The sequence below is a fragment of the Marmota monax genome, unplaced genomic scaffold (genome assembly GCF_021218885.2).
Source record: "Marmota monax isolate L192 unplaced genomic scaffold, Marmota_monax_Labrador192_F-V1.1 WCK01_AAM20220418_F8-fsc00014, whole genome shotgun sequence".
NCBI lineage: Eukaryota > Metazoa > Chordata > Mammalia > Rodentia > Sciuridae > Marmota > Marmota monax.
The window spans coordinates 15,821,418-15,849,332 of NW_026695222.1; the positions used below are offsets into that span (position 1 = coordinate 15,821,418).

The 27,915-nt window shown below is 43.4% G+C and overlaps 2 protein-coding genes across 4 annotated transcripts in view; one reads left to right on the forward strand and one right to left on the reverse strand.

Annotated features, from left to right (window-relative positions):
* Window positions 1-10,987, forward strand: part of Acss2 (acyl-CoA synthetase short chain family member 2) — a 48,464-nt gene extending 37,477 nt beyond the window's left edge. For both annotated transcript variants that reach the window (XM_046433727.2, XM_046433728.2), the window contains 11 exons: window positions 2,909-3,046; window positions 4,170-4,340; window positions 4,613-4,746; window positions 4,948-5,080; window positions 5,161-5,217; window positions 5,394-5,474; window positions 6,971-7,079; window positions 8,851-8,919; window positions 9,253-9,429; window positions 9,982-10,056; window positions 10,188-10,987. In XM_046433727.2, the coding sequence (XP_046289683.1) occupies window positions 2,909-3,046; window positions 4,170-4,340; window positions 4,613-4,746; window positions 4,948-5,080; window positions 5,161-5,217; window positions 5,394-5,474; window positions 6,971-7,079; window positions 8,851-8,919; window positions 9,253-9,429; window positions 9,982-10,056; window positions 10,188-10,315 (1,272 nt within the window). In that variant the 3' untranslated portion in view covers window positions 10,316-10,987. The remainder of the gene's footprint in view (window positions 1-2,908; window positions 3,047-4,169; window positions 4,341-4,612; window positions 4,747-4,947; window positions 5,081-5,160; window positions 5,218-5,393; window positions 5,475-6,970; window positions 7,080-8,850; window positions 8,920-9,252; window positions 9,430-9,981; window positions 10,057-10,187) is intronic.
* The window catches only part of Gss (glutathione synthetase), a 38,650-nt gene continuing 12,610 nt past the window's right edge, over window positions 1,876-27,915 (reverse strand). The window contains exons 4-13 of one of the 2 annotated variants that reach the window (XM_046433730.2): window positions 25,959-26,034; window positions 25,496-25,635; window positions 24,694-24,810; window positions 20,103-20,183; window positions 19,947-20,024; window positions 18,408-18,474; window positions 15,020-15,214; window positions 14,437-14,518; window positions 12,894-13,083; window positions 1,876-2,082 (exon numbers count right to left, since the gene is read on the reverse strand). In XM_046433730.2, coding sequence (XP_046289686.1) covers window positions 1,971-2,082; window positions 12,894-13,083; window positions 14,437-14,518; window positions 15,020-15,214; window positions 18,408-18,474; window positions 19,947-20,024; window positions 20,103-20,183; window positions 24,694-24,810; window positions 25,496-25,635; window positions 25,959-26,034 — 1,138 coding nt within the window. In that variant the 3' untranslated portion in view covers window positions 1,876-1,970. Of the gene's footprint in view, window positions 2,083-4,611; window positions 11,949-12,893; window positions 13,084-14,436; window positions 14,519-15,019; window positions 15,215-18,407; window positions 18,475-19,946; window positions 20,025-20,102; window positions 20,184-24,693; window positions 24,811-25,495; window positions 25,636-25,958; window positions 26,035-27,915 lie in introns of those variants that run through there. The other variant, XM_046433729.2, reaches the window with a different exon arrangement.

Below are 27,915 nucleotides of genomic sequence, written 5' to 3' on the forward strand. Positions count from 1 at the left end.
CCCTCACCTCAAGAGATTTGGGTCGAGTGCAGTGGTGCACACCTGTAATCCCAGCAGCTCAGGAGGCTGAGGCAGGAGGATTTCAAGTTCAAAGCCAGCCTCAGCAACTTAACGAGGCTCTAAGCAACTCAGTGAGATCCTGTCTCTAAATTAAAAAATAAGCAGGTCTGGGGATGTTGTTCAGTGGTTAAGCACACCTGGGCTCAATCCCCAGTCCAAAAAAAAAAAAAAGAAAAGATTATATAACAATATATATACAAATTCATTAATTAGAGATCTTCCACCAAAAATATTCTTGTTTTATAGCTGAGGCAGCTTCTCTCTTTTCTTTCTTTTCCTTTTTAAAAATTTTTAATGCCACCCTCACATGGACTGGGATTGTCCTTCTTATGATGTTCGTATGCTAGAACTTCAAATTCTCTAGAGTAAGGGGCAGGTAGTACAGAAAGAGGAGTAGATGGAGAGTTATTTTCTGATTTATCAAAGTATGTGGCTAATAATTCAGGATTTTTTTTTTTTTTTGTATTTGGACTTGAACCCAGGGGAACTTTACCACTTAGCTCTATCCCCAGTCTTTTTTTACTTTTAAATTCAAGACACTGAATTGCTGAGACTGGCCTCAAACTTGTGATCCTCTGGCCTCCACTTCCCAAGTTGTTGGAATTACAGGTGTGTACCATTATACCCTGCTGCTTTGAGATTTTTTTCTTAAACCAAATATACACATAATAAATTTAACAGGTAAGAGCATTTCTTTAACATTGACATGACTACTTGTCATCTAGGACCATCAAACATTCAATAATCTAATGAAGCCATGGGGGTGCATACATGTAATCCCACTACTTGGGAGGCTGAAGCAGGAAGATCATAAGTTTGAGGCCAGCATGGGCAACTTAGCAAGAGCCTGCCTGTTACAAATAAAATTTTTTAAAATGCTGGAGGTGTAGCTCAGTGGTAGAACACTGCAAGCATGAGGCCCTGGGTTCAATCCCAAGTACTTAAAAAAAAAATCCAATGAATATAAAAGGGCTTTGAGACATCTAAAGCAAATCCCAAACAGTTCTCATATGTTCTTACACCTGTAAGTATATCTTCCAGTGGTCATTGAACTTAACCTCTATCCCTTCTGACATTCACTAGTCTTCCCCCAGAACAATCCAAAGCTTGATGTTTATAAAATAATATCCTTTTCTTCTGTTTTCAAAGTCTTTTTGAGATTATAAAACCAAAATGACTATTCTCATTTAAAAAGGAATAACTTGAAGTAGACTGACTTGCTCAAGGGCACATAGCTAGGAAGTAGCAGAAGTGGGATTAAAATCCAGTATAATTTTTTTATATATCCAGGGACTCCAATTTTACCTAGCAAAGAGTAGATTTAAAAAAACTAGGGGATGAGGTTATAGTTCAGTGGTAGAATGCTCTCCTAGCATGCATGAGGCACTGGGTTCAATCCTCAGCACCAAATAAAAATAAAATAAAGATATTGTGTCCTCCTAAAACTAAAAAATAAATATGTAAAATAAATAAATAAACTGGTGTTCAAAGAGGTGATATATCTCAGCATCATGGCACATGCTTGTAATCCCAGCAATTCAGAAGGCTGAGGAAAGATTGAAAGTTCATGGATAATTTCAGCAACTTAGTGAAACCATCTTTTGAAATAAAAAATAAAAAGGGCTGGGGAATGTGGCTCAGTGGTAAAGCACCTATGGGTTTAATACTCAGTACCCCGCGCATGCACACACACACACACACACACAAAAAAAAGTGATATAGGGTTAGGCATGTAGCTCAGTGGTGGTAGGATACTTGCCTACTCTGGGTTCTATACCCAGCAATGCCACCCCCCCCCACACACACACACAAAGATGTTGCAAAAAGGTTTTGTAGCTAGGAAAGGACAATAGTCTCAGACTTGAGAGAATTTTCAGGATGACAGATCCAGAAGACATTATCAAAGGCAATCAAGTAAAAGGGGGATGTTCCTCTCCTGGGAAGAATCCACTTTGGTCCTTCTCCACCTTCCTGAAGCAAGGCTTCCTGCTGAATGGAACCTGTCTCCTCAGGCAGAAATTGCTATGGGAAAAAAACATGGTATCAGTGCTGTAAAGGCAAGAGAGAACCTCCTAATGTGGATATGCTGTGGATATACAAGGAAAAAGTGCTTGGACCAAGATCTGTTGATTTCTTTACTACTAACAGGGTCAAGTGCCCACCTCACTTGCAGACTCTGACTGATTTTGCATTTCTAAATTGTGTGGTGTCTGTATCCCTGCTGATGAGCCCTAGTCCCATAGTACATGTGTGTATGCAGGCTGTGTGTGCTAGTCATTCATCCAACAAAAATTTTACTGAATGTCTTTTGAGTGTCAGGCACTTTACTAAGTGTTGGGGACCTAGGGGTGAAAAAAGGGCAGACATGCCACTGTCATTCTAGAGGTCACTAGAATCTAGTCAAGGGAGACAATAATCAAGTAAACAAAGAAGATCACTAGAAATATATGTTATTTGAGAAAGAAATATGATGTGATTAATAAGAATAGCAGGGATGGGATGGGAATCTGTCAGATACTGTTTAGGTAAAAGCTAAGAAGGTGACATTTCAGCTGAGAATTGAAGGATGGGAAGTAACCAACCAAGGGACCCTCCTCAGCCTGAGGCTTGGTGAGGGAAGAGGTGGGTAGGGGTGGAGAAAGGATGTCAGGGTGCTTGAAGAACCCAGGAAACCTGTGGTTCTTTTTGTTTTGCCCATTCTATCTTTGCAGGGCCCTCCTTCCCTTCCTGTACCTTCATCTACTAGTCCCACCCCAACCCTCCAGGTGCCAGGTAGGGCTGTCTCCTGCTCCCATCTTGAGTTGCTCACCGTCCTTCCCTGCCCATTCCTGTCTTCCTGTCTCTGCAGATCTCCTGGAATCAAGGGGTTGATTTGTGGTGGCATGAACTCATGCAAGAGGCAGGGGATGAGTTTGAGCCTGAGTGGTGTGATGCTGAGGACCCACTCTTCATCCTATATACCAGTGGTTCCACAGGCAAACCCAAGGCAAGTGTGTATGTGTGGTTGTCTCTACTATGTAAGAGTAAAAAGTGGTTTTCTGGGAAAGCATGTAACAACAGGAATTTTATTCTACAACTCTGAGTTTCAAAAATGTTACGTTACCTTTTCTAAATCAAATTAAGATATAAATTCTCAGTTACTAGAAGGTGAAGCCCAGGGTAAGATAAGTCAGTTGGGGGCCCAGAAAATGGCGAAAGGATCAGTCCGTGTGACTGACATGGATGCTACTTGCCCATTCCCTCATGGTTTGGTGGAAAGAGAGTGTCAATGTCAAGGATGGGCACAGGAATCATTCAGTTACTTCTTCATGGCTCACTGTTGACATTCTCTGCTAGAGCACAGTGTGGGAGCTGGAAGGACTTAAGAAAACTGACTCTTTAATTGATCTGAAAGACTTGAAAGCTATGTCACTCTGCTTTCCCACCTACCCTACCCCCTAAGTTCTCTCCATCATTTGGAATATCCCTCAATGGGTCTTTAAAAACACAATTTTGGCATCTCCTTTCTAGGGATAGGTTAGGGAGGGGGTAATGGTTACTGTTTATTCAAATCACTCTGACAATGTGGAATTGAGTGTGTGGGTGCAAATACACAGATGAGTGCTAGGAGTGTTCATGTGTGTGTGTGAGTAATGTGGGTGACTTAGAAATATACTCTGAGTTGCTGGGCACTATGGTGCAAATCTGTAATCCCAGTAACTCAGGAGGTTGAGGCAGGAGGATTGCAAGTTCAAGGCCAGCCTGGGCAATTTAGTGAGAACTTGTCTCAAAAAATAAAAAGGACTGGGGATGTAGCTCAGTGATAGAACATCCAGGGGTCCAGTCCCCAGTACCAAAAACAAACAAACAAACAAACAAATAAATACATAGAATTTGAGTGTGTAGGTTGGAATGATGGGATGCTATGCATGTGTGATATCAGGTATGTGATAAAGGAGATAAGATGGGAACATGGAGAAAGGAGATGGAAGAGAGACAGATGCTGTGAAAGGGATGCTGACAGGGTCAGAATCCCTGAGAAGGGTCTGCTCCAGCTCTGCCCAGCCTCCATTTTTTGGTCAGTGGAGTTGGGTACAAGAGCTCAACTGGAAGCACTATTCCTTCTACAGGGTGTGGTGCACACAGTTGGCGGTTACATGCTTTATGTGGCTACAACCTTCAAGTATGTGTTTGACTTCCACGCAGAGGATGTGTTTTGGTGCACAGCAGACATTGGCTGGATCACTGGCCATTCCTATGTCACCTATGGGCCACTGGCAAATGGTGCCACCAGTGTTTTGGTGAGAAGGGAACTGGAACTCATGGCCACCTGGCCTAGGCTGGGGGATGGACAAGATTATCCTGGGTGACTGCTTCCCAAGACACTTAGACTAGAGGCAGTGGACTTGTTTCCTGGAAAAACAGGAGTCTTTGAGGGGTTGTATGTGGTGACTAGGAAGTTCTCTACTTGGTTGGTCAGATAGGGCAAAATACTGAAACTAAGGGAATATTAGGGGAATGGTAAGACTCTTGGGAAGGACCAGGAATGATCTGCTGCTTTCACTGGGGTCAGTTTGAAGGGATCCCCACATACCCAGATGTGAGTCGTCTATGGAGCATCGTGGACAAATACAAGGTGACCAAGTTCTACACAGCACCGACAGCCATTCGTCTGCTCATGAAGTTTGGAGATGAACCTGTCATCAAGTGAGACACCCCCTTCCCAGTTGGTGTCCTATAGATAGAAATCCTTCAGAGCTGGGTGTTTCCCTTTGTACATAGTTTTTTTTCCCCATTGTTCCAATTCCCTGATGTGAATAGGGGAGAAAGTAAGAGAAGGACCAGGACATGTGTATCCTGGCTCCCAGTGGTACTCAGAAATTTCCTCTCTCCCATTCCCTGCCCAAGGCATAGCCGGGCATCCTTGCAGGTGCTAGGGACAGTGGGTGAACCTATCAACCCTGAAGCCTGGCTGTGGTACCACCGGGTGGTAGGTGCCCGGCGCTGCCCCATCGTGGACACCTTCTGGCAAACAGAGACAGTGAGTGAGGGGTTCAGAAGGATGGGCTCAGGGACAATGTTGGAAAACTGACTCAAACCCCTGATCTCTGATTTCCATAGGGTGGCCACATGCTGACCCCCCTCCCTGGTGCCACACCCATGAAACCTGGTTCTGCTGTGAGTGAATTTCCCCTGTTGGTCCTGGGCTTGGCAGGGATAGGGTTGTGGGGGTATTTGGTCTACTAGAGAATGGACCCATATGTATGAGGAATTTGGGGCACTGGGGCTCCTTTGGAGTTGAGTCAGAATTGTCTCATTCCTTTTCTTGGGTTCTGTCTCCTATTTGCTTTTAGTCCTTCCCTTTCTTTGGCGTAGCTCCTGCAATCCTGAATGAGTCTGGGGAAGAGTTAGAAGGTGAAGCTGAAGGTCATCTGGTAAGGCCCTGCCTTTTTTTTTTTTTTTTTTGGTGGAGTGGGGTCCTTTGAAGAAGGAAAAGGATCTACCACAGCTACTTTACTTCAGAGTTAATAACCTGATCTCTCTTGATAGCTGCTTAGAACTGAAGCTCCACAGTTGGTGGTTTGTCCTCTATTGAAAGACTTCAGGAGGAATTCTTCTAGATACTTTGCCTGCATCTCTGCCTTTTGGTGCACAAGGTTCTTATGGGCCTTTTAAGATTCTGTTCAAAGATTCTCTATGAAACTTTAAAAAAAAATTTTTTTAGATGTTGATGGACCTTTATTTTATTCATTTATTTATTTGTGGTGCTGAGAACTGAACCCAGTGCCTCACACATGCTAGGCAAGTGCTCTACCACTGAGCCATAGCCCTAGCCCCCCACCCCAATGATATTTTTTAGGGTATGGAAGACAGTCCTAATTCTTCCTTTGACAAACATTCTTGAGACAGGAGGCTTAATAAAATAGTAGATAATCATGTAGGCTCTTGAGTCAGCCTGTCTGGGTTCAAATCCTGACTCTGCTTCTTCTATGACCTCAGAGAAGTTACCTAATACCTTTGAACCTAACTTTTCTTATTTGGAAAGTTGGGTTTTAATATTACTTTTGTCTCCTTTGGCTGTTTTGTCAATTAGATAATCCATGGAAAGCGGTTAGCACAAAACCTAGAAGTTAGTGCTCAATAAATGTTAGCTATTATGATGTTTGTGTTAGTACTTAATAGGGATCTTATCAGCCATGTCCTCCAGACCCTACCCAATTTCATTTTTCTAAGAACAGTTAGTAACAGGAGCAGGACTTGAATCTAGGCCTTTTGACTCAGCCTATAATTCCATCTGTTCTCATGAATCTGCTACCACAGAACATTATTATTAACTCATGTGTGGGACCCATTTTTTTGTTTTGTTTTTGGTGTGGTACTGGAGATTAAACTCAGGGGCGCTCTAACACTGAGGTATAGCCCCAGTCCTTTTTATTTTTTGATAAGGTCTTGCTAAATTGCCTAGGCTATCCCCAAACTTTTAATGCCTTAGTCTCCTGAATACCAGGGATTTTAGTCATGTGCCACCACACCTGGTTTGAGTCCCATTTTTTATATGACTGTTTTCATTTGCTTTAAGCTGGACTTAAAATTTACTAAAAGCTTGTAACTAAAAGAATACTGTGCTAAGCAGTTTCTACATACTATTAATTTAATCCTCAAAATAACTTAAGAAGATTGAAATTATTTTCTCAGATTTACAAATGAGGATTCTAAGAGAAGCAAAGTTAGTTTCCCGAGATCACATAGCTAGTTAGTAAGTTGTAGAGTTGGGATTCCAAGTCAGGATCATTCATCTCCAAAGCTTATAGTTTGTCTTACTTCCTAGGAATGGACTTTAGGATATTCCCCCCATATTTAGCAAAGAAATTATTATCTTCCTCTGAGACAGCCTAGCAGTTGTGATCACTGTGCCTTCCTCCCTCCACAGGTGTTTAAGCAGCCCTGGCCAGGGATAATGCGCACGGTTTATGGGAACCACACACGCTTTGAGACCACCTACTTTAAGAAGTTCCCTGGGTACTACGTGACAGGAGATGGTGAGCCTTGGCTAGCCTCTCCCTGTACCTCCCATTAAGATGTACCTTCACCTTCCATTTTCAAAAGAGTTGGTTAAGGGTAGAGAACAGAAAGGAACATGTCCTAAATATCACTGTCTAGTAAACAGGCAGAGCAACAGAGAAAACTTTAAGAACAGGAATGAGTATTGCAGGAAAGGTCTCAAGATGATGCCATCTAATGTTAAATGTCCAAGAGTTTTCTTGTTTCTTGATCCTGTGTTGACAGAGATGTAGCATGTAGCAATGTTTGTTACTGTGTCATGTGTGTCTCCATGTTTGGAGCCTGTTTGTCTGCCAAGTCCATATTGTATTTACTGAGCACCTACTATGCCCAACCACTGATCTAATAAGCACAAGGTATATTACCATGAATATTAGTCAAGGTATCTTTTATCATGGGATTTACATTCTAGTTAGAAAGAGACAGACAGTAAATCCAGCAAACAAGTAAATAAGCTTATCTTAGGTAGAGGTAAGTGATATGATGAAAATAATGTGATAAAGAGTGTCTTCAGGGACAGCTACTCAACACAGAGTGGAGAGTGGTCAGAGGCAGCTTTTCTGAACTGACATTGAGCAGAGACTTGAGGGGTGAAAAAGAACCAGATACAGAGAAATCTAGATTAAGAGTATTGTTTTCAGTAGGACACAAGGTGGTGTTTTTGTCTTTTTGTTGTTTGTTGCAGTGCTGGGTATGTAACTCAGGGCCCTTATGCATGCTAGGCAAGTGCTCTACCATTAAGCTATACCCCCAGCTCCAACACAGCTTGAAATGAATGAGGAATGGACTGAAGCCTGTATGGCTAGAGTGTAGTAAGCACAGGGAAGAATATCACGTGAAGCTGGAGAGTAATAATATAGCGTCTTGTGGGCCATGATGAGCAGTTTAGATTTTATTCAAAGTACAATGAGAGACATTTACATGTTTTAAGAAGGGGAGTGATAAGAACTACTTTACTGTTTAGAAAACAACTACCTGAGTTACAGCGACTTGAGATGGCTATATTAGTTATTTACTGCCATGGAATAAATTACCCTCAAAGTTGGTAACTCAAAAACAACAAGTATTATATTATCTCACATAGTTTCTGAGTTATCAGGATCAGTGAACAGCTTAGATGGGTGGTTCTTTGTCAAGTGTCTCTCATGGATTGCAATCAAACTGTTGGTAGGGGCTGTAGTTATCTAAAGGTATGACTGAGTCTAGAGGACCCACTTTCTTACTCAATCTTGTGGCTGCTGGCAGAAATACTCAGTTTGTCACCATCTCTGTAGGGCTACTTACAACGTGGCAGCTGGCTTTCCCTAGGGTACAAGATCTGAGAGAATACATCCAAGGTGGAAGCCAATGTGTCTTCTGTAATCTAATCTCAGAAATGACACCCTGTTGGGCTGGGGTCGTGGCTCAGTGGTGGCATGCTCGCCTAGCATGCACGAGTCACTGGGTTCGATCCTCAGCACCATATAAATGTAAAGATATTGTGTCCACCTAAAACTTAAGAAATGAATGTTAAGGAAAAAAAAATAAATTACATCCCATCATTTCTGCCAAATTCTGTTGGTTACACAGACTAACCTTGCACAGTGAGAACTATTTGCAGGGCTTTAAATACTAGGAGATGGAGATCAATGGGACCATCATGGAGGCTGGAAGACTTGCTAGAAATCTACTGCATTGGGTATGACAGTTTGGTAATGTGGATCATGTGCTCTATTGTGGGGTATTTATATGTTGTGCATTTCTTCCCAGGCTGCCGGCGGGACCAGGATGGCTATTACTGGATCACTGGCAGGATTGATGACATGCTCAATGTATCTGGTGAGGGCCCAGGACCCCCTACCATTTCATTAGCTCTGTTACCCTGACAACTCCCAGCTAAAGACTTTATAAAGAGACCCAGGATTGTCATTTGGCCAGACCAAACATGTGTGGAGTGTGGTATTCAGTTCTGGGTCCAGGTTTTGGAAGAATGATCAGCACTGGAATATGCCTAGAAGAAACTGGGGTGGTGAGGTAACTGGAAACATGCCACGTGAGGACTGGATGAAGGGCATTCCCCATGCAGACTGGGGTCTGCCCTGCGGGTACCAATGGAACAAAGGCTGGGGCAAAGGCTGGAATCTCTCATGGCATTTCCTTTCTCTTGACAAGGACACTTGCTGAGTACAGCAGAAGTGGAGTCAGCACTTGTGGAACACGAGGCTGTGGCAGAGGCAGCTGTGGTGGGCCATCCTCATCCTGTGAAGGGCGAATGCCTCTACTGCTTTGTTACCCTGTGTGATGGCCACAGCTTCAGCCCCACCCTCACTGAGGAGCTCAAGAAGCAGAGTAAGGAGCTCTCCTCAGCAAGGACTAGAGGGTCTGCATGTTGTTAGGGAGGGGCTGCAGCAAGCTGTTCCCCAAACCATGAATAGAGCTCATGGGATCCCATGGTCCAAATGATTTCTACCTACTTAGTTTCCACTAGTCTTTCTACAGGTTAATAATAATAGCCAACAACTATTTAATACTTTTTTTGTGCCATCACTGGGCTTAGTGCTTTAAATGCATGACCCCATTTAATCCCTATAATCACCTCCACAAAAGAGATACTATTGTTACTCTAGTTTCAAAGATGAAGAAACTTCAGGTGCAGAGAAGTTAAATCACTTGCCCAAGACTATACTTCCTGAAAGGTGTATTTAAATTCTGGCAGGCTGATTCTACAGCCAGAGTTCCACGAACGTGGGTTAAGATATAATAGGAGAGGCAGAGAACCTGAGGGTGACTCTGTAGACAGGGCCTTCAAGGGGAAACAGTTGGGGAACTAAACCATCCCTCCCTTGGCTTTTGAGAGTCTGGCTAAAGGTGATGAAGAAAAACTTGATTTGTTGATTACAGTTAGAGAAAAGATTGGCCCGATTGCCACACCAGACTACATCCAGAATGCACCTGGCTTGCCTAAAACCCGCTCAGGTATGTTCAGATACCTCCAGGGATTGGGATGGGCTGAGGCCCAGTGGTATGGGGTGTGTGGATGAAAGCCTTTGGTGGGGTTGGGTGGGTCAGTGCTGTCACTTAGTAACCAGAGGCTTGTGGTCCCCCAGGAAAAATCATGAGGCGAGTGCTTCGAAAGATTGCTCAGAATGACCATGACGTGGGGGACACATCTACAGTGGCTGACCCGTCTGTCATCAGTCATCTCTTTAGCCACCGCTGCCTGACCATCCAGTGAACAAGACTCTTTACCCAGGATTCTCCTGCTTGGCTCTCCAAAGTTCTGTCCGTCCTCCCTGTCCCCTTTCTAGGAGTACTGAGGGCCAATCCTGACCCACACTTTGTCCCTATATGGAGACAGTTTCCTGTGACTGCCAGGCAAAAGGGACAAAGTCCCAAGTCAGCCTCAGACTAATATGTCTCCAGTCTCCAAAGAACTCTCCATGCCCAGTACAGGGACCTGAAGACCATGTCCCTAAGTTCAGAGGGTAAATAAGGGCCTAGACTGAAGCTGGGAGCCAACCCTAAATCCTGTGTCAGCTTTCTCAGAAAGCACCAGTACTTATCTTGGATATGCACTTGTCTTTAGGAATGACAGTTTATGAGTCCAGGAATAATAATTATTTTTTTAAATACTTTGCTGCTTCTGTTCTGAGTCTGAATTCCCTCTTTGCTCCAGAGGCTGTGCAAGCCAGTTCAGTCTCTAGATGCTTTTCAAATCATCTGCTTCTTTGGAGGAGTGGGTGTATTTTGTTACTAGGATCAGAGGAACTTATCTTCCCTGTCCTGTACCCACCTTTCCATGAACAGAGCCTGCCCATGAGAGATACACTCATATGGAACTCTCTTCTCTTGCCCTATTGATGCTTAAGCTCCATGGTTGTAGGAATAAAGTTTGTGACCTCAAGAAGGTGTGACTGGTTTTCTTAGGTATCTTTCAGGCTGTACATGTAGCTGCTCTGATTTGTGTGGCAGGTGGGAAGGGGAGTGATATTCCCGAGGACTACCCCAGTGTCTTCCTTCTAAAACTTTTGGGAAGAGGCAGGCAGGGCTTCACTCACAGGAACTCTGACAAGCCCCTCAGTTAAGTAAGAGTGACTGAAGCCACTTCACAACTTTCATATCCCATTGTGGTTGCTTTCCCACCTGGGCTTCTGTCAGGGACTCCTACTTTTCCCTATGATCCTATGGGAGTGTTAGTGAGTGACTAAAGATTGGAACTTCAGGATCCCATCCATAGGGTCTGGGTCTAGGGAGACCCTGACTATAGCCCAGTCACATTCCCTGCCCCAATCCACCGTAAGTGGGCTGATCTAGATTATAACTTTCCTCTTTCCTCTGTATACAAAACAACGATTCAACAGTCAGTAATGTAATTTTATTTAAGGCAGAGATGGAAAAAAGTCTATGCCCCCCCCCCTTATCTCTCCTCTTTCTACCACTCAGTCCTATCCCAAGTCAGGCACTTGAAGCTGCTGAAAAGGCTGATGAGGGGTCAAGAGGAGTATGGCAGAATTTATGGACCTTGACCTCAGAGCAGCTCCCTTCCCACACCTCAAAGATTTGGGGGCTTCTAGATCTCATCTAATGGAAACACAGCCTTTCTGGTCCTCAGATCCTTCACACTAGACCTTAGAAAACTTTGGGAGAGAAGGGCCCTCCTAAGGTAGTAGGGTTCGGAGATTAGTGACAAGTACGTGGGATAGAAGATCTCTTGAGTGAAGTCCAGGCTGTCCAGGCCGTGCCCTCATACAGGGTATGGGTTGTCCAGGACTGCTACTCCTGCAGCCACACCCCCATCTGCATGCTCGATGGCTTTGGTTCGAAGTAGATGCCCCACGTGCTTGTTCATCACAAGTGTCTTTCCCTGCCTATAGATATGGGGCCAGAAGACATACAACATCACCAAACCCAGGACTTTTCCTGGTCCTAGCTAAGCAGTACATGGGTAACCTACTATATCCAAAACAGGGCTAGGATTTTAGAATAGATTTAGGTTTGCATTCTAGCTTGGAAATTACTAGCTTTGTATCCTTGGAGCAAATTCCTTAGCCTTTCTAACTATCAATTTCCTCAATTTAAAATTGGGATAACACCCCTCACTTTGCAAGTAGGTCCTGAAGAGTAAATAAAGCAAGAACACTCTTAATTCATGTCCTGAGCTATGAGTTTTCTCTCTCAAGGTGGCTGTGGGGGTGGTAGGAGTGACAGGCAGAGATGCTGAAAGTGGTTAGAAGGGGAGGTTGTGGAGGGGCAGGTTTTGGCAGGGAGCATCTGGTATTCCTTGCCCTAACCTTGAAGTATTTTGTAGGAAGTAGCATGAGGGACTTGTTACTTACAAATTCCCAAGTCCTCCTCTCTTTCTGATTCTTTGTGTGCAAATCCAAATCCAGGGGCTATATAGCTCTTCAAAGCCACTGAATGATGTCTAGCTGACCTTTCTCATCTTTCTCCAGAATCCCCAGGGGACTTTGAGCTGGATCCAAACTCTCTTCCTCCCTGGAGAATCTACTCCTGACTGTCAGACGATCTATTCTCAATTCTCTTGGTACCATCTGCAATTTTCATTATATGAGAAGTTCCTTTATATGTTGAGAAGCAAAATACTTCTCATATGGGCTTCATTTGAGAGTTCTGTGAGGTGGGCAGCTCTTGAGTCCTTGGCCTCATTTCATAGACAAGGAAATAAGTAAAAAAGCTAGGGATTGGCAGAGCTGGGACTGAAGCCCATGATTCCTGACTCTGTCCATGGTTTCTTCTAGCTCCTTCCACTACCTGCTGGGAGGTAGGAAAGGAGCTTCCCCTTATTGGCTCACCTGACATAGACTCCAAAGATGCCCAGCTCTGAGATGCACTGGACCACTCTGACAGGGCTGCCAGGCCGTAGCAGGCAGTTTGCAAAAGGCTCAGGTTCAATCTTCTCCATGAGGATGTAGGAGGCCCTCTCCTCGCGGTCCTTTAGCTGCTCCAGGGCCTGCACCATTTCCTCCCCATACAAGTTGTTGCCTGCAATTAAACTGGCCAGTTACCTTGAACCCTCTACTTATCTTTTTCACTTCTGGGGCCATGTGAACAACTCAACAGCCTTAGTTCATGACACCAGCTCAGTAAAGCTGGAGTACATCTGGCTTCTAACAATCCAAGGCCAATCTAACAGGAAAGCCCTTACACAAGCGAACACACCTACCATCACACCATCCTGCCTGGTTCTCTTGTCTATGGATGCTTCTTCTCAGCCTCAGTTCCTTCTCTTCTTAAATGTTGGGGTTCCCCAGGAATCTATCCTACACCCTTGTTCTCTCTTCCATATACCTTTTTTCAGGGAGTTCTCTTCTGTATTTCCAAGATCCCACCTATACCCCATAACTTGTTAACTCCTGTATCTTTAACTTAAGCTGCTTGCTCTAGATATCACACGAATGTCCCACAGGTCTCCAAAACAAACTCAGCATGTCCAAACAGAACTCAATTTCTGCTTCAATATGCCCCTCTTGGACTTCCAATTCCCAATTAGGCAAAAGGCATCCCTGAGTCCTATTTCAACTCCTCCCTCTGCTTTACCTAGGACACTACCTCAGACATGTCTCTCCAGTCTCTGTTCCATGATGTCATAGCCCTAGTCTGGAACTCTACATCACTATTCTGGACAACTGTACCAGCTTCCTTTATGGTCTCTCTGCCACCAGTCTCTTCATTCCAGGAAATTTATAATGGCCGAAACACTGTACGTTTTGCAAGTTCTTACCACTGATAGCCAGTGGGATCCTTAATCAATCAAACGTCCCCTTCCTGCTTAAAACTCTCTAATGGCTTCCCATGATAAAATCCAATTTCCTAACATACATTCAGTGCTCTTTATAAGGCCTCCTACCATCTGCTACTCCAACCTCACCATTCTCATTAACCTCAAAACATACCATGCTTTCATGGCCTAGTGCTCTTGCTTGAGATTGTTCCTTCTGTTTAGAACACTCATCCCCCTTTTCTACCTGGAAAACTCCAACCAGGTCAAAAATCATCTCTGGATCTATGAGGCAGACACGATCCCTGCCCTCAAGGAGTTTCAAATGAGGCAGGAAGACAGACATGTATTTTGTGGAACCTAACACACTATTACCTGCTACTCTATCATCTGCCCGAGGCACCTCAAACTAAAGTTGTCCAAATCCTCCAGTGCTGGTTAATTCCCCTGTATTCCACAGCACTTGGTCACAGGGTCTCGGGGGACACTGTCCTTGGTGGGACCTATGTCACTTCCTCTTGTATCACCATGCCTGACCTATGTCCATGGAAGTATTCACTGGTGACAACTTGGTAGCTCCTTTTACTGAGCAGCTCTGCAGAGGGGGATTCACCTACCTCCACCCTCTCTTTGAGGCTTTAGCACAAACCGGTTTGGGGCAGCAAGAGCCTCATTAATGGCCTGGTCCCCTTCTTCACCCTGGCAAGAGGCAGAAAGTAGTCACCACACAGTTTTAAGACAAAAAGAAGTAATGAGAGTCCTGCTGATCATACAAGTAGCATTATGGGAAGAGCAGGAGTAGGAACAGCCACTTGCTCTTTCAGGCTGGACATTTCTTTTCAGATGTGATCCCCACAACCCTTGCAGCCATAAACACAGGGAGAATAGGTCTTCCTCTGGCAACACAGGCTCTGCAGCAGGTAGTCTAGACAGTGGGTACAGCTATTCCTCAATTCTTGCTACCTGCCTTAGTCCTGTCCCCTGGTTGACACCCCCATCTCTACCTTTGTTGAGGAGTTGACGGTGAATTCCAGCCCTCTGAGGCTGCTCTCATCTCCAAGGTTCTAGGGGTTCCCCAGAGCACCATTGACGCAAGTCACAATAATAACCATAATGCCAGTTCCACCCTTCCCGACACATTGGGCTCCAGCTTTCTGTCACTAAGAGGCCTGTGATGGGAGAAATGGGTTGCTTATGTACCATGTCCAATGAGTAGAGACCAGCGAAGGTGGCACGGAGGCGGGCCACAGCCTCAGGCTGGCCAGGGAGCAACATCTCCAGCACGCCCGCCCGGCTCAGCTCCTGCTGCACTTTTTTAGTCCCAGTCAGCTGGGTGGCAATGTCTGGGCACTTAACAGCGCATGACCTCTCCAGCAGTAAGCGTGCTTTCCAGTTCTGCAGAGAGAGGAACACAAAAAGCAAAAAAGAAATCTACTTTAGTTCATGTCTGCTGATCATTACTGATTATGATTTTTATCTTCACATTGATTGTCTCCCAAGATCATTGCAATATCCTTGTGAGGAAAGTGTGACCTTTTCAAATCCATGGGATTCTTGCCTTAAGGAGCTCATAGTCTAGCACACTGATACATGACCAAAAATAAAGGGAAACGACAAAAGGTGAAAAATCTTTTATGAGGATATAGAAAAACTGATGATGAGGTTCGAAGGGCTTGGGCCACTTATTTATGAGTTCAGCTTCCCACCGTTATTTCAAATAAAATTCAACACCTCAAACTCTGGTTTTTCTTCAGAGTGTATAAGTCTGTTGCCTTTTACCAAACAAAAAATCCAAACTCCTTATCATGGCCTATAAGACCCTGTGGGAGGGCTGGGGATGTGGCTCAAGTGGTAGCACGCTCGCCTGGCATGCTTGCGGCCCGGGTTCGATCCTCAGCACCACATACAAACAAAGATGTTGTGTCTGCCGAAAAAAACTAAAAATAAATAAATATTAAAAAAAAAAAAAAAACTTTTAGGTATAATAAAATTATTAAAAAAAAAAAAAAAAAAAAGACCCTGTGGGATCTGGCTCTTGTCTGTTTTTTCAACTTCATTCCATATTGCCACCCCTGACCTCTACCCCTGCATCCTGATTCCCCCATTCTAGCCACATAGGCCTATCATTCCTCAAACACACAAAACCTCCTCAGATCCTTTGCATTTGTGTTTTCCCTTTGCCTGAAATTCTCTTTCTTTTGGCTTTTTCCAGGAATGGCTAGATCCTTCTTATCATTAAGTCTTGACTCAGTTACCTTCTCAGAGAAGCCTTCCTTGACTACCCTATTTAATGTAGGTTCACCATAATTCTCTATCTTTTCACCCTGCTGTTTCATTCAAAGCAGTTGTTTCCCAACTAGGAGAAAAAAAACACTCTTTAAAAAAATTTTCAAAGGCCACATTCTCTGATCAGACTGTGAGCTCCATTAGGACCAGATTCTTGTCTTATTTTCTTCTGTATCCCCACTATCTTACATAGTTCCTGGCACTTCATAGGTGCTCAATAAGTATTTGTTATTTGTTACTGTGGCTGACTGAAGTGAAATTCATTCAAGCAGTATCCTGGAGAAAGGCAGTCTGACTAACAGGCTAACAGAAAAATATGGACAAAAGCCGGCTGGTGGTGATCACAAGATGAATGACCTGTTGTGTCAGGAGCTTAGGATATAAGAAGCAGGAAACATCAGAGAATCACGTGTCCCAGTTTTGGTCCCCATTCTCAGGCACTGGGGAGATAGTCTGTCCTTGGCTCCAGATCACAGCAAACTGTCCATAGCAGGATCAAGGCTTAAGACTTGAGCAACTCCTGCCATACTCAATGCTGCTCCCCTGTGGCACTTTTACCTTATCTTTACCCAATAATCCCAATCATCTAATTATTGGTCTGGGGTTCCAGGCAGAGTCACAGGTGCCCAGAACATGAGATAAACCCAGAAGTACCTCATTAAGTCACAAGCAGGGAAAGCACAACCCAAACATGAGCAGGGATTTGCCCAGGATCATCTAGCAAGTCACTAAGCTTTACAGATCTATCTCCATGTTCTAAACCCAGTTTGAGCTTCTCAGTTCCCTAAAAATGTCCACTTCCTTATATACACTACTTTCCTTACCCTGTTAGCTCTCCCTCTAAGTTTTCTTGGGCCTCTTCCCCCATCCCCATCTTGAAACTTAGATCCAGGATGGGTCCCAACAGATAGTTTCTTCTCTAATCAGCAAGTTCCCAACATTGCTACCACTTCTCTAGAGAAAAGGAACTTCTGTAGAGCTGCCACCTCCGTCCAGCTGCCCTCTACAGAGGTCAACCCAGGGGGAAAACCTAGATGAACTATAGACCTGAAAGGAGTTCTCTTGATTTTATAGTTCCTGCTTTCAGAAACTGAAACCCAGGAATGGTGCCAAGAGGCAGAATCAGGCTAATGACCCCCAGACCATTGCCAATGGTATTTCCTAACTTATCCCCTCCTTTACCTTCTCCCAAGTGAAAGCAGGGCTTCTTAAGTCTCTCCATGGTATGTACGTTAGGAGCAGGACAGAAGAATGGTATCCTGGGAATACCAGGATACAACACACTACTGGCCTGAAGGTCAGGAAGCCTGGAAACTTCCTGTGGGATCTTAGATAAGCCTCTGCATTTCTCCAAACCTTAGTTTTTCCATCTGTGTAATGGGGGTAACTATATGCTTCACAGGGCAATAGTTAAGTGATATAATGAATGTGGTAAATAATTTCAATGACATGGTAGGATAACAAGATGAAGTAACATCATTACTTCCATGAACATGAATGGACAGATGATAAAAAACTTTCTGACTCAGATAAAGGAGCGGTAAAGAAGAAGAAAATGGGGGCTGGGGATGTGGCTCAAGCAGTAGCGCGCTCGCCTGGCATGTGTGCGGCCCGGGTTCGATCCTCAGCACCACATACAAACAAAGATGTTGTGTCCACCCGATGAGAACTAAAATAAATAAATATTTAAAAAAAAAAAAAAAAAAAAAAGAGTTGCTGTTTGAATCTACAAGCTGTGTGGTGGCTCGTGATTGTGTGCCCAGCCAGACTGCGGCATTTGTGCCCAGCCAGACTGTGGCAGAGTAGAGTAACAAAAATTTATCAAATGTAAAATCTCAATAAAAATTATTTAAAAAAAAAAAAAAAAAAAAAGAAGAAGAAAATGATCAGTGGTGTGCTGGAACTAGCTTGCATCAGCTAGTGAGAGCTGACTGTACCCTTCTCTTCCCGACTCTGTGTTCAGAGATGTTGAGCTGGGGAGCTCAAAATTGTACTAGAGAAATCAACAAATGTTATAAGCTGGTACTTTTATGCCCAGAAAGATAGTTTTTAAACATCTGCCAGCCCACCTCTAGAAAATGTGTGAGTGGCTAAAGCACTAAATTCCTGAGGATGCTGATTCTAGAGGACAGTGTGTTTGCAGAGTAAGAGGTAGACACACTTGCAGGAGGGGAGGAAGTTCCAACAGCAAGTTCCCTGAGGAGAAATTGAAGCTAAGACTCAGAAAAACCCTGGTTGTTGTGACATCTAGGTTGGGGTAAGTCCCAGGAGGCAAAGAATTATCTAACAGAAAAATACCAACCTGTGTACTGTACTGAGTTGGCATGTAGCCGTCCCGGAAGTAAACCACAGCAATTTCCTGGCCATCCCTAGAACATAACAGAAAAAGCTATTGTTGTTAAATTGTAACTGATGTATTCAGTGGTTCAATCAATTTCATATTATATCAAAATGCATTTGGCTTTTCTGAAAGTCAGTCCATAGGACCTGGGCTGGGGTTCACTGGAACTATTAAAAGGAGATACCTGCACTACCAGTGCTTTCACTAAAAACACAGAGATGTCCAATATGGAATGTTTTAGAATATTCTACATCTAGAGTCATTCTAAGGAGACTACAGGGAAACAGGAAGGTAACCGGAATCAAATCAGGTAAATTCAAAATCACATGGCCTCAAAATGACTGAGTAGCAGAATCATATTACCATGCATAGAAAAACAGACTTTAGTCAGATGTGGTAGTGCACACCTGTAATCGCAGAAACTTGGGAAGCTGAGGCAGATAAATTGTAAGTTCAAGGCCAGCCTTAAGCAATTTTGCGAGACCCTGTCTCAAAATCTAAAAAGGGCTGGGGATGTAGCTCAGTGGTAAAGCATCCCTGGGTTTATTCCCTGGTGCCCCAAACAAACACGAACTTGTATTTCCACTGCTTAAAGTAGCTGAAACCTAAGATTTCTTAAAATGGTAGGGTGGGATGAGGTGCAAAAATGAGTCTAATTAAAATACAGACTTGGGCTGGGGATACAACCTAGCTGGTAGAGTGCCTGCCTCCCATGTACAAGGCCCTGGGTTCAACCCCCAGTACTACAAAAAGAAAAAAAGACTACCTTTAAATTTCTTCCTCTTTTCTTTGACCTATTTGATAGTATTGGTTTATCTGGAAAGTAAGCCACTTTGTTTTATTTAAAAAAAAAAGTAAGGGCTGGGGTTGTGGCTCAGTGGTACAGTACTTGCCTAGCATGAGTGAGGTACTGGGTTCGATTCTCAGCACCACATACAAATAAATGAATAAAATAAAGGTCCATCGACAACTAAAAAAAATACATAAAAAAGATTTTTAAAAATTAAGTGGTATTGTGAAATCCCATGGAGATTTTAACTTTAACAATCACAAATTTCCAAACCTGTGGTCACCTTGTAGTGGCCCATGGAGGGAAGGGCAAGGCCTGGCTTGGAAGACAAATCCAGGCCCAATCTCAGAGAATGGAATCTAGATAAATCACAGAATAAGCCAGCTGGCCCTCTGCTTCCCTGACTGTCCAGCCCAACTGCTTAGGCTGGACTTGACCAGCCTCCAAGAGGGGCAAGAAAACTTTGCAGAGCTCAGAGGAGTATGAAAACAAAGGTTATCTTTAAGGACGACACCCTTATCCAGATGTCATCAGTTATGAGACAACCCTTTAGAAGCAGTTTGCTTGGCCTTTCTCCAAAATTTCCTGAAGAATATTTCAGAAATTAGGAAAAAAGAAAACAAACCATCCATCCCATCCAGAAGGAAAGATCATTTGGGGAAAGAGGGTTTCACGAACAAATCAGCTAGTGGATCTTTGGGGATGCTTACATAAACAACCTACGGTCTTGGTCTAGAGACCCCTTTTCAGAGACATCTTCAAATCTTCGCCGGATTACATGGATCTTCCTGGGAAAGATGGACAAGAGTCAGAAGGAGCGGATGCTGTGATCTGAGTCGCCCTTCCCATTGGGACCACATACTTACTTGGCTAGTAACTCATTCTCTATGGCACGCTGGTCAAATATGTTCCTTTCCTTCTCTTGAGCAATCAGTAGCACCTGAGCACTGGAGAAAGAACACAAATGGCCTGAGGCTGCTATAGAGCTTATCCTTTCTCCCCCGCCCCCCATATGAATAAAACAGTTTCCCTGAAAGAGTAGATATTACCTTAATTTGGGATTAACTCAGGCATAGACACCTAAGGCTATAACATCTTATTTTCTGATAACAGGAAACTTGGAATATATGGAGATGTCTCTACCCTTTCTCTAGTGGGTATATGAAATACAGTAATAGTTGGGCATGTGGCACATGCCTAAAGTCCCAGGTACTTGGGAAGCTGAGATAAGAGAATTACAAATTGAAGGCTAGCCTAGGCAACTTACACTCTGCCTTAAAGGAAGAATTTAAAAAAGAAATAAAGGGAAAAAATTATAATGTCAATTTTAGATTTAAACCCATCTCAAAAACCCAAGAGGATTTTTTTTCTTACAACAGAACATAATGATTCCAAAATCCAGAAGAAGAAACAGGTAAGACTGTTGATATTTTGTAAATAAATAATGCTGGGGGTCAAGTACAAGTGATTCCATTACTAGATTGTAAACATATAATAAAAGAGTGTGAGGTTAGGATTGTAGCTCAGTGATAGAGTGCTTGCCTAGCACATGTGAGGCACTGAGTTCAATCCTGAGCACCATATAAAAACAATAAATAAAATAAGGGTATCGAGTCCATCTACAACTAAAAGAAAAAAAAAAAGTGTAGCTAGACATGGGCAACTCAGGAGGCTGAGGCAGGAGGATTGCAAATATGAAGCCAGCCCCAGAAACTTAGCAAGGCCCTAGGCAACTTAGTGAGAACCTGTCTCAAAATAAAAAATAAAAAGGGCTGGGGATGTGGCTCAGGGGTAAGCACTCCTAGGTTTAATCCCTGGTACAAAGCAAAAACAATTGTGGTTTTTGCATAAAACTTTAGAAGAGCTAGACAGATCCCTACAGAAAGCCACAGATCTAACTACAAATAAGGCATTATCACCTGGGGCTTCCCAACATTTCTGTGATGTCCACAGGACCATGTTTGATCTCACAGTACTAATGGGATCAAAGTGGCTTACCGGGCCTTTTCCTCTTTCTTTATCCATGTGTTTCTTAAAGAAACAGGGGCTTGAGAACTCAAGGAAAAGCTTATGCAGAGAACTATCTGTTTGAGTTGGCAGTTAAGATATTTTCAGTGTCAAAAAAGGCCTACTCTTAAAAAGCCTTTATGAGCCACCAGCCTCATAAAGCCAATGCTTATAATACCAAACTCCATTTTTACTGAAATTGTACTGCTTTGTGCCTGTTGTGTCTTGCTAAGACCATTGGGAACATTGGTTGAGGATGCTAAGTGTATATTCCTGACCTCCTGTACTGGGCCTCTTATCTCTTTGTCTTTGTTTTTCCCCATCTTAGCTGAACCTCTTGGACTAAACTTTGTTTTCCTGACTTCTTTCCACTTGGCCAAAATACAGGTCCTAAAATGTCCCCTATCCTAGTCCACCTGAAATCTCATGAAGCCAGATGTGACATTAAGCTGAGTCTTGGCTTTGAGCTGGGCATCTTAGAGACAAGTTAGAAGTGATGCTCTCTTAAGCCATCTTGCCCTGAGAGAGTCCGGAGGGACAAAGGCCTTGTTCTTCATTTTGCACTATGAACCACTGAAATGCTCTGCACACGAGTAGGTATGTGTGGGAGGTGGCATCTGGCCCAGGCTGAACTGCTTCTTAGAAGCCATGGAGGAGGAAGGCTGGAGGCTGAAGGTTAAAATGGAATTGCATGCTCTGGCTAATTAATTCAGCCTGCCACCTGACAAACAATGGGCATTAGACCAAGAAACATTGTATCTCCTCCTTCCTTTAGTTATGAGCAGTTGGAACCAAGGAAGACTACAAAAATTGTCACCTAAAGAAGGTGGTTAAGTGGCTCTAGCATGATAGCTTGGAGAGAGGACCTCTCAATGCTACTCATGCCTCTGCAAGTGACTTGTGATGTGTCCTAAAACAAGTGTTTCTTTCTCTGGACCCTGAATTTCCAAGGTGCTGAGGAGATAGATCATAGTTAATCAGATCATAGTTCCCAACCTTTTAAGCATTTTTCTTATTCCATTCATTCTAATCATAGACCCTAGAGTGTGTCTAAATTGAAATCATAATTAATTGTCTAGCCTTCCTTTAAAAAAATCTTAAAAAGCATGAGATAACTAATGAAAATTCATCTTTACAAATGTTAAGCTCGGTTTTTCAATCCATACTAGTGTAGTAGAGAGAACTCAGGTTTTAGAGGCAGATAAATTCTAAACTTACTAGTTACATAACTTTAGGCAAGTTACTAAACCTTTCTGAGCCTCAGTTTCTTGTGTTAAATAAAATTCAATAGTAGCTATTTTTATCATCATCATCATCACCACCACCACCACCACCACCACCATCATCAAATGAACCACATGATCCACACTGAATTTTTAAAGCATTTTTCAGGTCCATGGCCTTATTTAATTCTCACTTCCACCCTTTTAGGTATTATTATCACTTCTACTTTACAAATAAGAAAACTAAATCTCAGAAAAAAGAAATGACTTGCCAAGGCCATCGTGCTGAATCAGCGGAGCCTATTCTACTCATAATGGCAGAAACCAGTTCCAGCTTAGGCGCTGCGTAAGATGAATAGCTCCTACCCACCAGTGTTCAATTCTGGGCAATAAGTCTTTTCTCTTCATGCTATTCACAGCCTGGCAGGAGCCCTCTATAGTGTTTGTCCATCAGCAGCTCACCAGTTGACTCATCCCCTGGCTTCACTCTCTCAAAATGCAACCTAACCAGGAGTTCTACTTGACAGAATAATTGTCTGATAGCCTCTGAATGCTTATAGTCTGAGTTTTTTTTTTTTTTTTTTTTTTTTTTGTTCTCTTTGGATCCTAGTGAAGTTTAGCAAGCCCACAGATACTCTCTTGGAGGTAATAGTATGATTAAGAATACAGGCTTTGGGCTGGGGATGTGGTTCAAGTGGTAACGTGCTCGCCTGGCATGCGCGGGGCACTGAGTTCCATCCTCAGCACCACATAAAAATAAAATAAAGATGTTGTGTCCACCGAAAACTGAAAACTAAATATTAAAAAATTCTCTCTCTCTCTTCTCTCTCTTTAAAAAAAAAAAAAAAGAATACAGGCTCTGCAGCTACTCAGGTGGTGAAACACGGAGGACTGAAAATTTGAGGCCAGCCTCAGTAACTTGGTGAAACCCTATCTCAAAATTAACAATGAAAAGGGCTGGAGAGGTAGTTCAGTGGTAGAGCTCCCCTGTACCACAAAAAACTCTCCCCACACACACATACACACAAACAAATACTTCTGGAGGGAGATAGACTCTGGATTCTGCCACCTACTCACCAGTTGACCTTGAACAAGTCACTTCACTTCTCTGAAACTCAGTTTCCTCTTCTATAAAACAGGGGAGATGAATAGTACCTACCTCAGGAGTATTTGTCATGAGGATTCCATGAAATCCTGTATGTAAATCACTTGGGCACCAGAAAGTGCTCTAAGGTATGGCACTAGTAAGTGCTCTTTAAGGGATAATTGTTAATGCTATATGAACATTGCAATAACTGTTAGTATTATAATCCCTCAATTATCTTGCATCACTTACCTAGTATCTTCAGACATCTGGAACATGGTTGAGAAATAGGAAGAAAGCAAAAAATGCCTCTAAGCAGTTAAAATGGATACCATAAAATTCCCAAGCCAAAGCTTATGCAATTACTCATCTGAGAGGCCCTCATGCTCTTTAGACATAATCATAACAACATGGATCACTTCTTTCTCCAAAGCACAGAAAATTAGAAAGGCGATATGGGGATGACAGGGGAGCATTCCAAAATCAAACACCCTGAAAGCAGTGAAAGTAGGAGAAGGGGCCAGGGATGTAGCGCAGGAGTGTAACACTTGCCTAGCATTCTCAAGGCCCTGGGGTGATCCCTGGCACCACAAAAAGAAAAGGGCGAAAAAAAAATCAGAGCTGATAATTGGGAAGCAGGCAGGAAAATTATGAAGAAAAGGAGAACTTAGAGCCTAGCCGTAGAGCTGTCTCTCTAACCCTAGGTGGCACAGCTGCATTGCAGCAAGAGGCAGTCACCAAGAGGAATATTATCTCTAGCCAATACCATTGCATATTTAAAAAGGAAGCCCAAGTACACATATATAGTTCCAGCTACTTGGAAGGCTGAGGCAAAAGGATGGATGGTTAAAGGCCAGCCTCAGTGATTCAGTGAGACCCTGTCTCAAAAAAGAAAAAGGGCTGGGGATGTGGCTCAGTGGTAGAGCACCCCTGGGTTCAATCTCTGGTACAGGGATGGAGGTATGGGGAGGAAGCCCAAAACAAAACTTTATTATAATAATTTTGGCACTTAAACATCTAAGTTTCTGTTCTTAGCAAAATCCCTTCATTCCCTAACGATGTCAAGCAAAAGAGAAGATGCTGGACCCATGAATGCTGAATCTAAAGCAGTAAAAGAGCTGCCACTTTTTTCTACATCCTTACTTGGCTGAGCCGTAGAGCTCCCAGGCTTTGGCAATCCCCAGGGCCAGTCCCTTGCTGGGATTATTGGAGAGGATCTTCGCAGCTTCTTTGGTCTTGCTCAGGACATTGAGAACATGTCTGTTGGAAGAGAGATGGCTGTTCAGTTATTGGATTGACCAGAAGACCCCTCTGCCCTTGACCTCATAGAAACATTACTCAAATAATCATGTGCACACTTAAAAGCTTCTTACCATCACCTCTTATAAGATCCACTTTAGCTGGAATATGCTGAGCTGCTCTCACCCTGACCCTTGATGTACGTGCCCACAGGAGCTCTTGAGGCCCAAGTGAGCTGAAGTCCCTTCCCCTGGGCCCTCAGGTGCCGCCTGGAATGCTGCTGCAGCCCATCTGGAATCACAGCAACCTGGAGTATCTGCTGGCTAAGAATGGCTACTACTGTGACCCAACCATCACATGGAAGCTCCTGCATTCCTCTCTACCTTAGATTCAGAATTCCTTTCATGATCTCAGACATGTCAAATTCTTTCTCACTGCAAGCCCCTTGCAGATTATGTTCCTCTATCTGAAACACTGACTTGCTTAATGACCAGATAAGTAAGACTAGATAAGCCATGAGGTCCCTTCTCTCCCTGACACACTAAGAATCTGATTACAAGTGGAAACTGTGCTGCAGGACACAGGATGTGTGTAGGTAGGGAGAATCCATGACCCAGGGCCCAGGAAGGCACAGTCATGGAGATCCCTGGTTCAACCAGTGATTGAACCTCCATCAGGCTGGCCCACAGCCACCCAAGAAACCTACTGGTGCACGGCTGGAGTACGGGAGGCCAGGCCCCCAAAGCTGGCAGAGATAGTGTTGATTTCAATCTGTTTCAGGGCTGGGGAGCCATCTGCGCTGCGCTGGAACATGTAGTCTGAGCGGTTCAGACTCAGGAACACAGTCTGTGGGAAAAACTGAAGGCTGAGGCATCTGCCCAAGGGCTGCCTCTTATAATTTAGTTACAGACAGACAGGTACCATGAACTCCATGTAGAGGTAAGATGCACTAACTAATATTCCCAAACCCAGCAGGATCATTCTTCTGGTCATCCCAGAATTGCTGGGATGTACAAACTCAGTGGGGACCAGTGAGAGATAGATCCACATGAAATCAAGGCCTGCGCCAAATTCTTCTGGTAAAAACAAAACAAACAAAAACGAGCAAAACAAAACACGAGAGATGAGAGGGCAGGTCCCAGACTTGGGGAGGAGCTGGGAATGGTTACCTGGGCAATGCCTTCTCCCAAGACTTGTTTGTAGATGTCAAAGAGATGAGCAGTAAAGTTGTCCATTTTGATGGTGCTGGAGGAGGAAACAGAACATTTTCCAGGCTACCTGGGACCTTAAAGATCAAGGAATCTTGCTCCCATTCACTGGTCCCTGAATCCCCTATGGGTCTTCTGGCCAAAACTTGAATACCCATTCCAATCTTGTAAAGAATAATGGTTAAGAGCTGGGGTTGTGGCTCAGAGGTAGAGTGCTCGCCTACCATGCATGAGGTACTGGGTTCGATCCTCAGCACCACATAAAAATAAAATAAAAAGGTAGCAGAATACAACAGTTACTAATATGGCATTATGTAAAAATGTGGATGTGTAACCGATGTGATTCTGCAATCTGTATTTGGGGTAAAAATGGGAGTCCATAACCCACTTGAATCTAATGTATGAAATATGATATGTCAAGAGCTTTGTAATGTTTTGAACAACCAATAAAAAATAAATAAATAAATAAATAAAAATAAAATAAAGATATTAAAAAAAAAGAATAATGGTTAAGAATTCAACCCTACAGCCAGATGACCCAGGTTCGAATCCCAGGTCTATCACCTATTATTAGGCAACCTCATACTCTTTTTGCCTCTCTGTATCTAAGTTTATTCAACTATAAAATGAAAAGAAAAATAATTGTATTTATAGAGTTGTGGTGAAGAGTAAATGAGACATTACATGCAAAAAATTGAATATATTCTTCTGGTCCCAAAAAAGAACTAAAAAATGGCATGTGATAGGCTGGGGTTGTGGCGTGGTATAGTGCTTGTCTTGCATGTGTGAGGAACTAGATTCAATCTTCAGTACCTCATAAAAAATAATAAACAAAATAAAGGTATTGTGTCCATCTACAACTAAAAAATATATTTAAAAAAATGACGTGGTATAACTACTATTCAAATACTTGAAGAACTCTAATGGCTAGTAAGCTTTCTGACTGACTTGATGTTACCTCTCCATAGCTTCCCCTACCCTCTGGTTCCTCCCAGGACACATTTTCTTCTCCCTGTCCACAAGAGCTCTGAGGACAGTGACCCGTATGTTCCAGTAAGATTTCACAAACCCAAACTAAATATCCTGGTTTCTTTTTCAATCAGTCCTCAGATGAGGTGATTTCCTCAGAGGAACCTTTGCTACCTGGATCGGATCACCCTGCTAGGTGCTCTCACAGCACCTTTCTATTACCGCATTGATGGCTATTGCAACTTTCCATTTTATTTATATAGTGATTAGTGTCATCTCTCCTGTTTTTTTTTTTTTTTCCTTTTGTCATGCTGGGCATTGAACCCAAGGTTTTATGCATACTAGGCAAGTGCACTACCACTGAGCCACATCCCCAGCCCTCTCCTGTTGGTCTATAAACTACACAAAGGTGGGACTGTGTCTTAGTGGGCATAATTCAGTGTGCTGCTGTGACATGTGTAGTAGGCACCCATCCACTATGGCTTTCTGGAGCCTTAAGAAAAGGCACAGGCAGGAGTATACAGCTCGGTAATATGACACTTATTGCCTCTCAAGATTCAGGGTGGACTCTGCTGGCCTGCCCAAGCCTGACTTGTAGGCTCATTTAGTTATAGAGACCCTGCTGCAGAGAGTGGGAGGAGCCAAGTACCTCAGGCATGCCCTGAAATTCCTCTGCTCCTGGTCAGCTCTGTCACAAGGGTTAGTTTTCTCACTGGGACTATCTCAATCCTTGGTGAGGAGGAGAGTGCCCAGTGCCTCCAGGTAAACTTTGAAACATTTTCCCTTTTCTGAAGATATATTCCTTTTCAATCCCAAGCTCAAAGAGGCTGTTCTCCTTAGGAGCTAGGGTGTTGTGTGTGTGTTAGAGGAGAAAGGAACAAGGAAGATGGGGTTACAGAGATGGGCTGGAGGGAAGATTTCCCACATAATCACATGGTTAGGGTAAAAG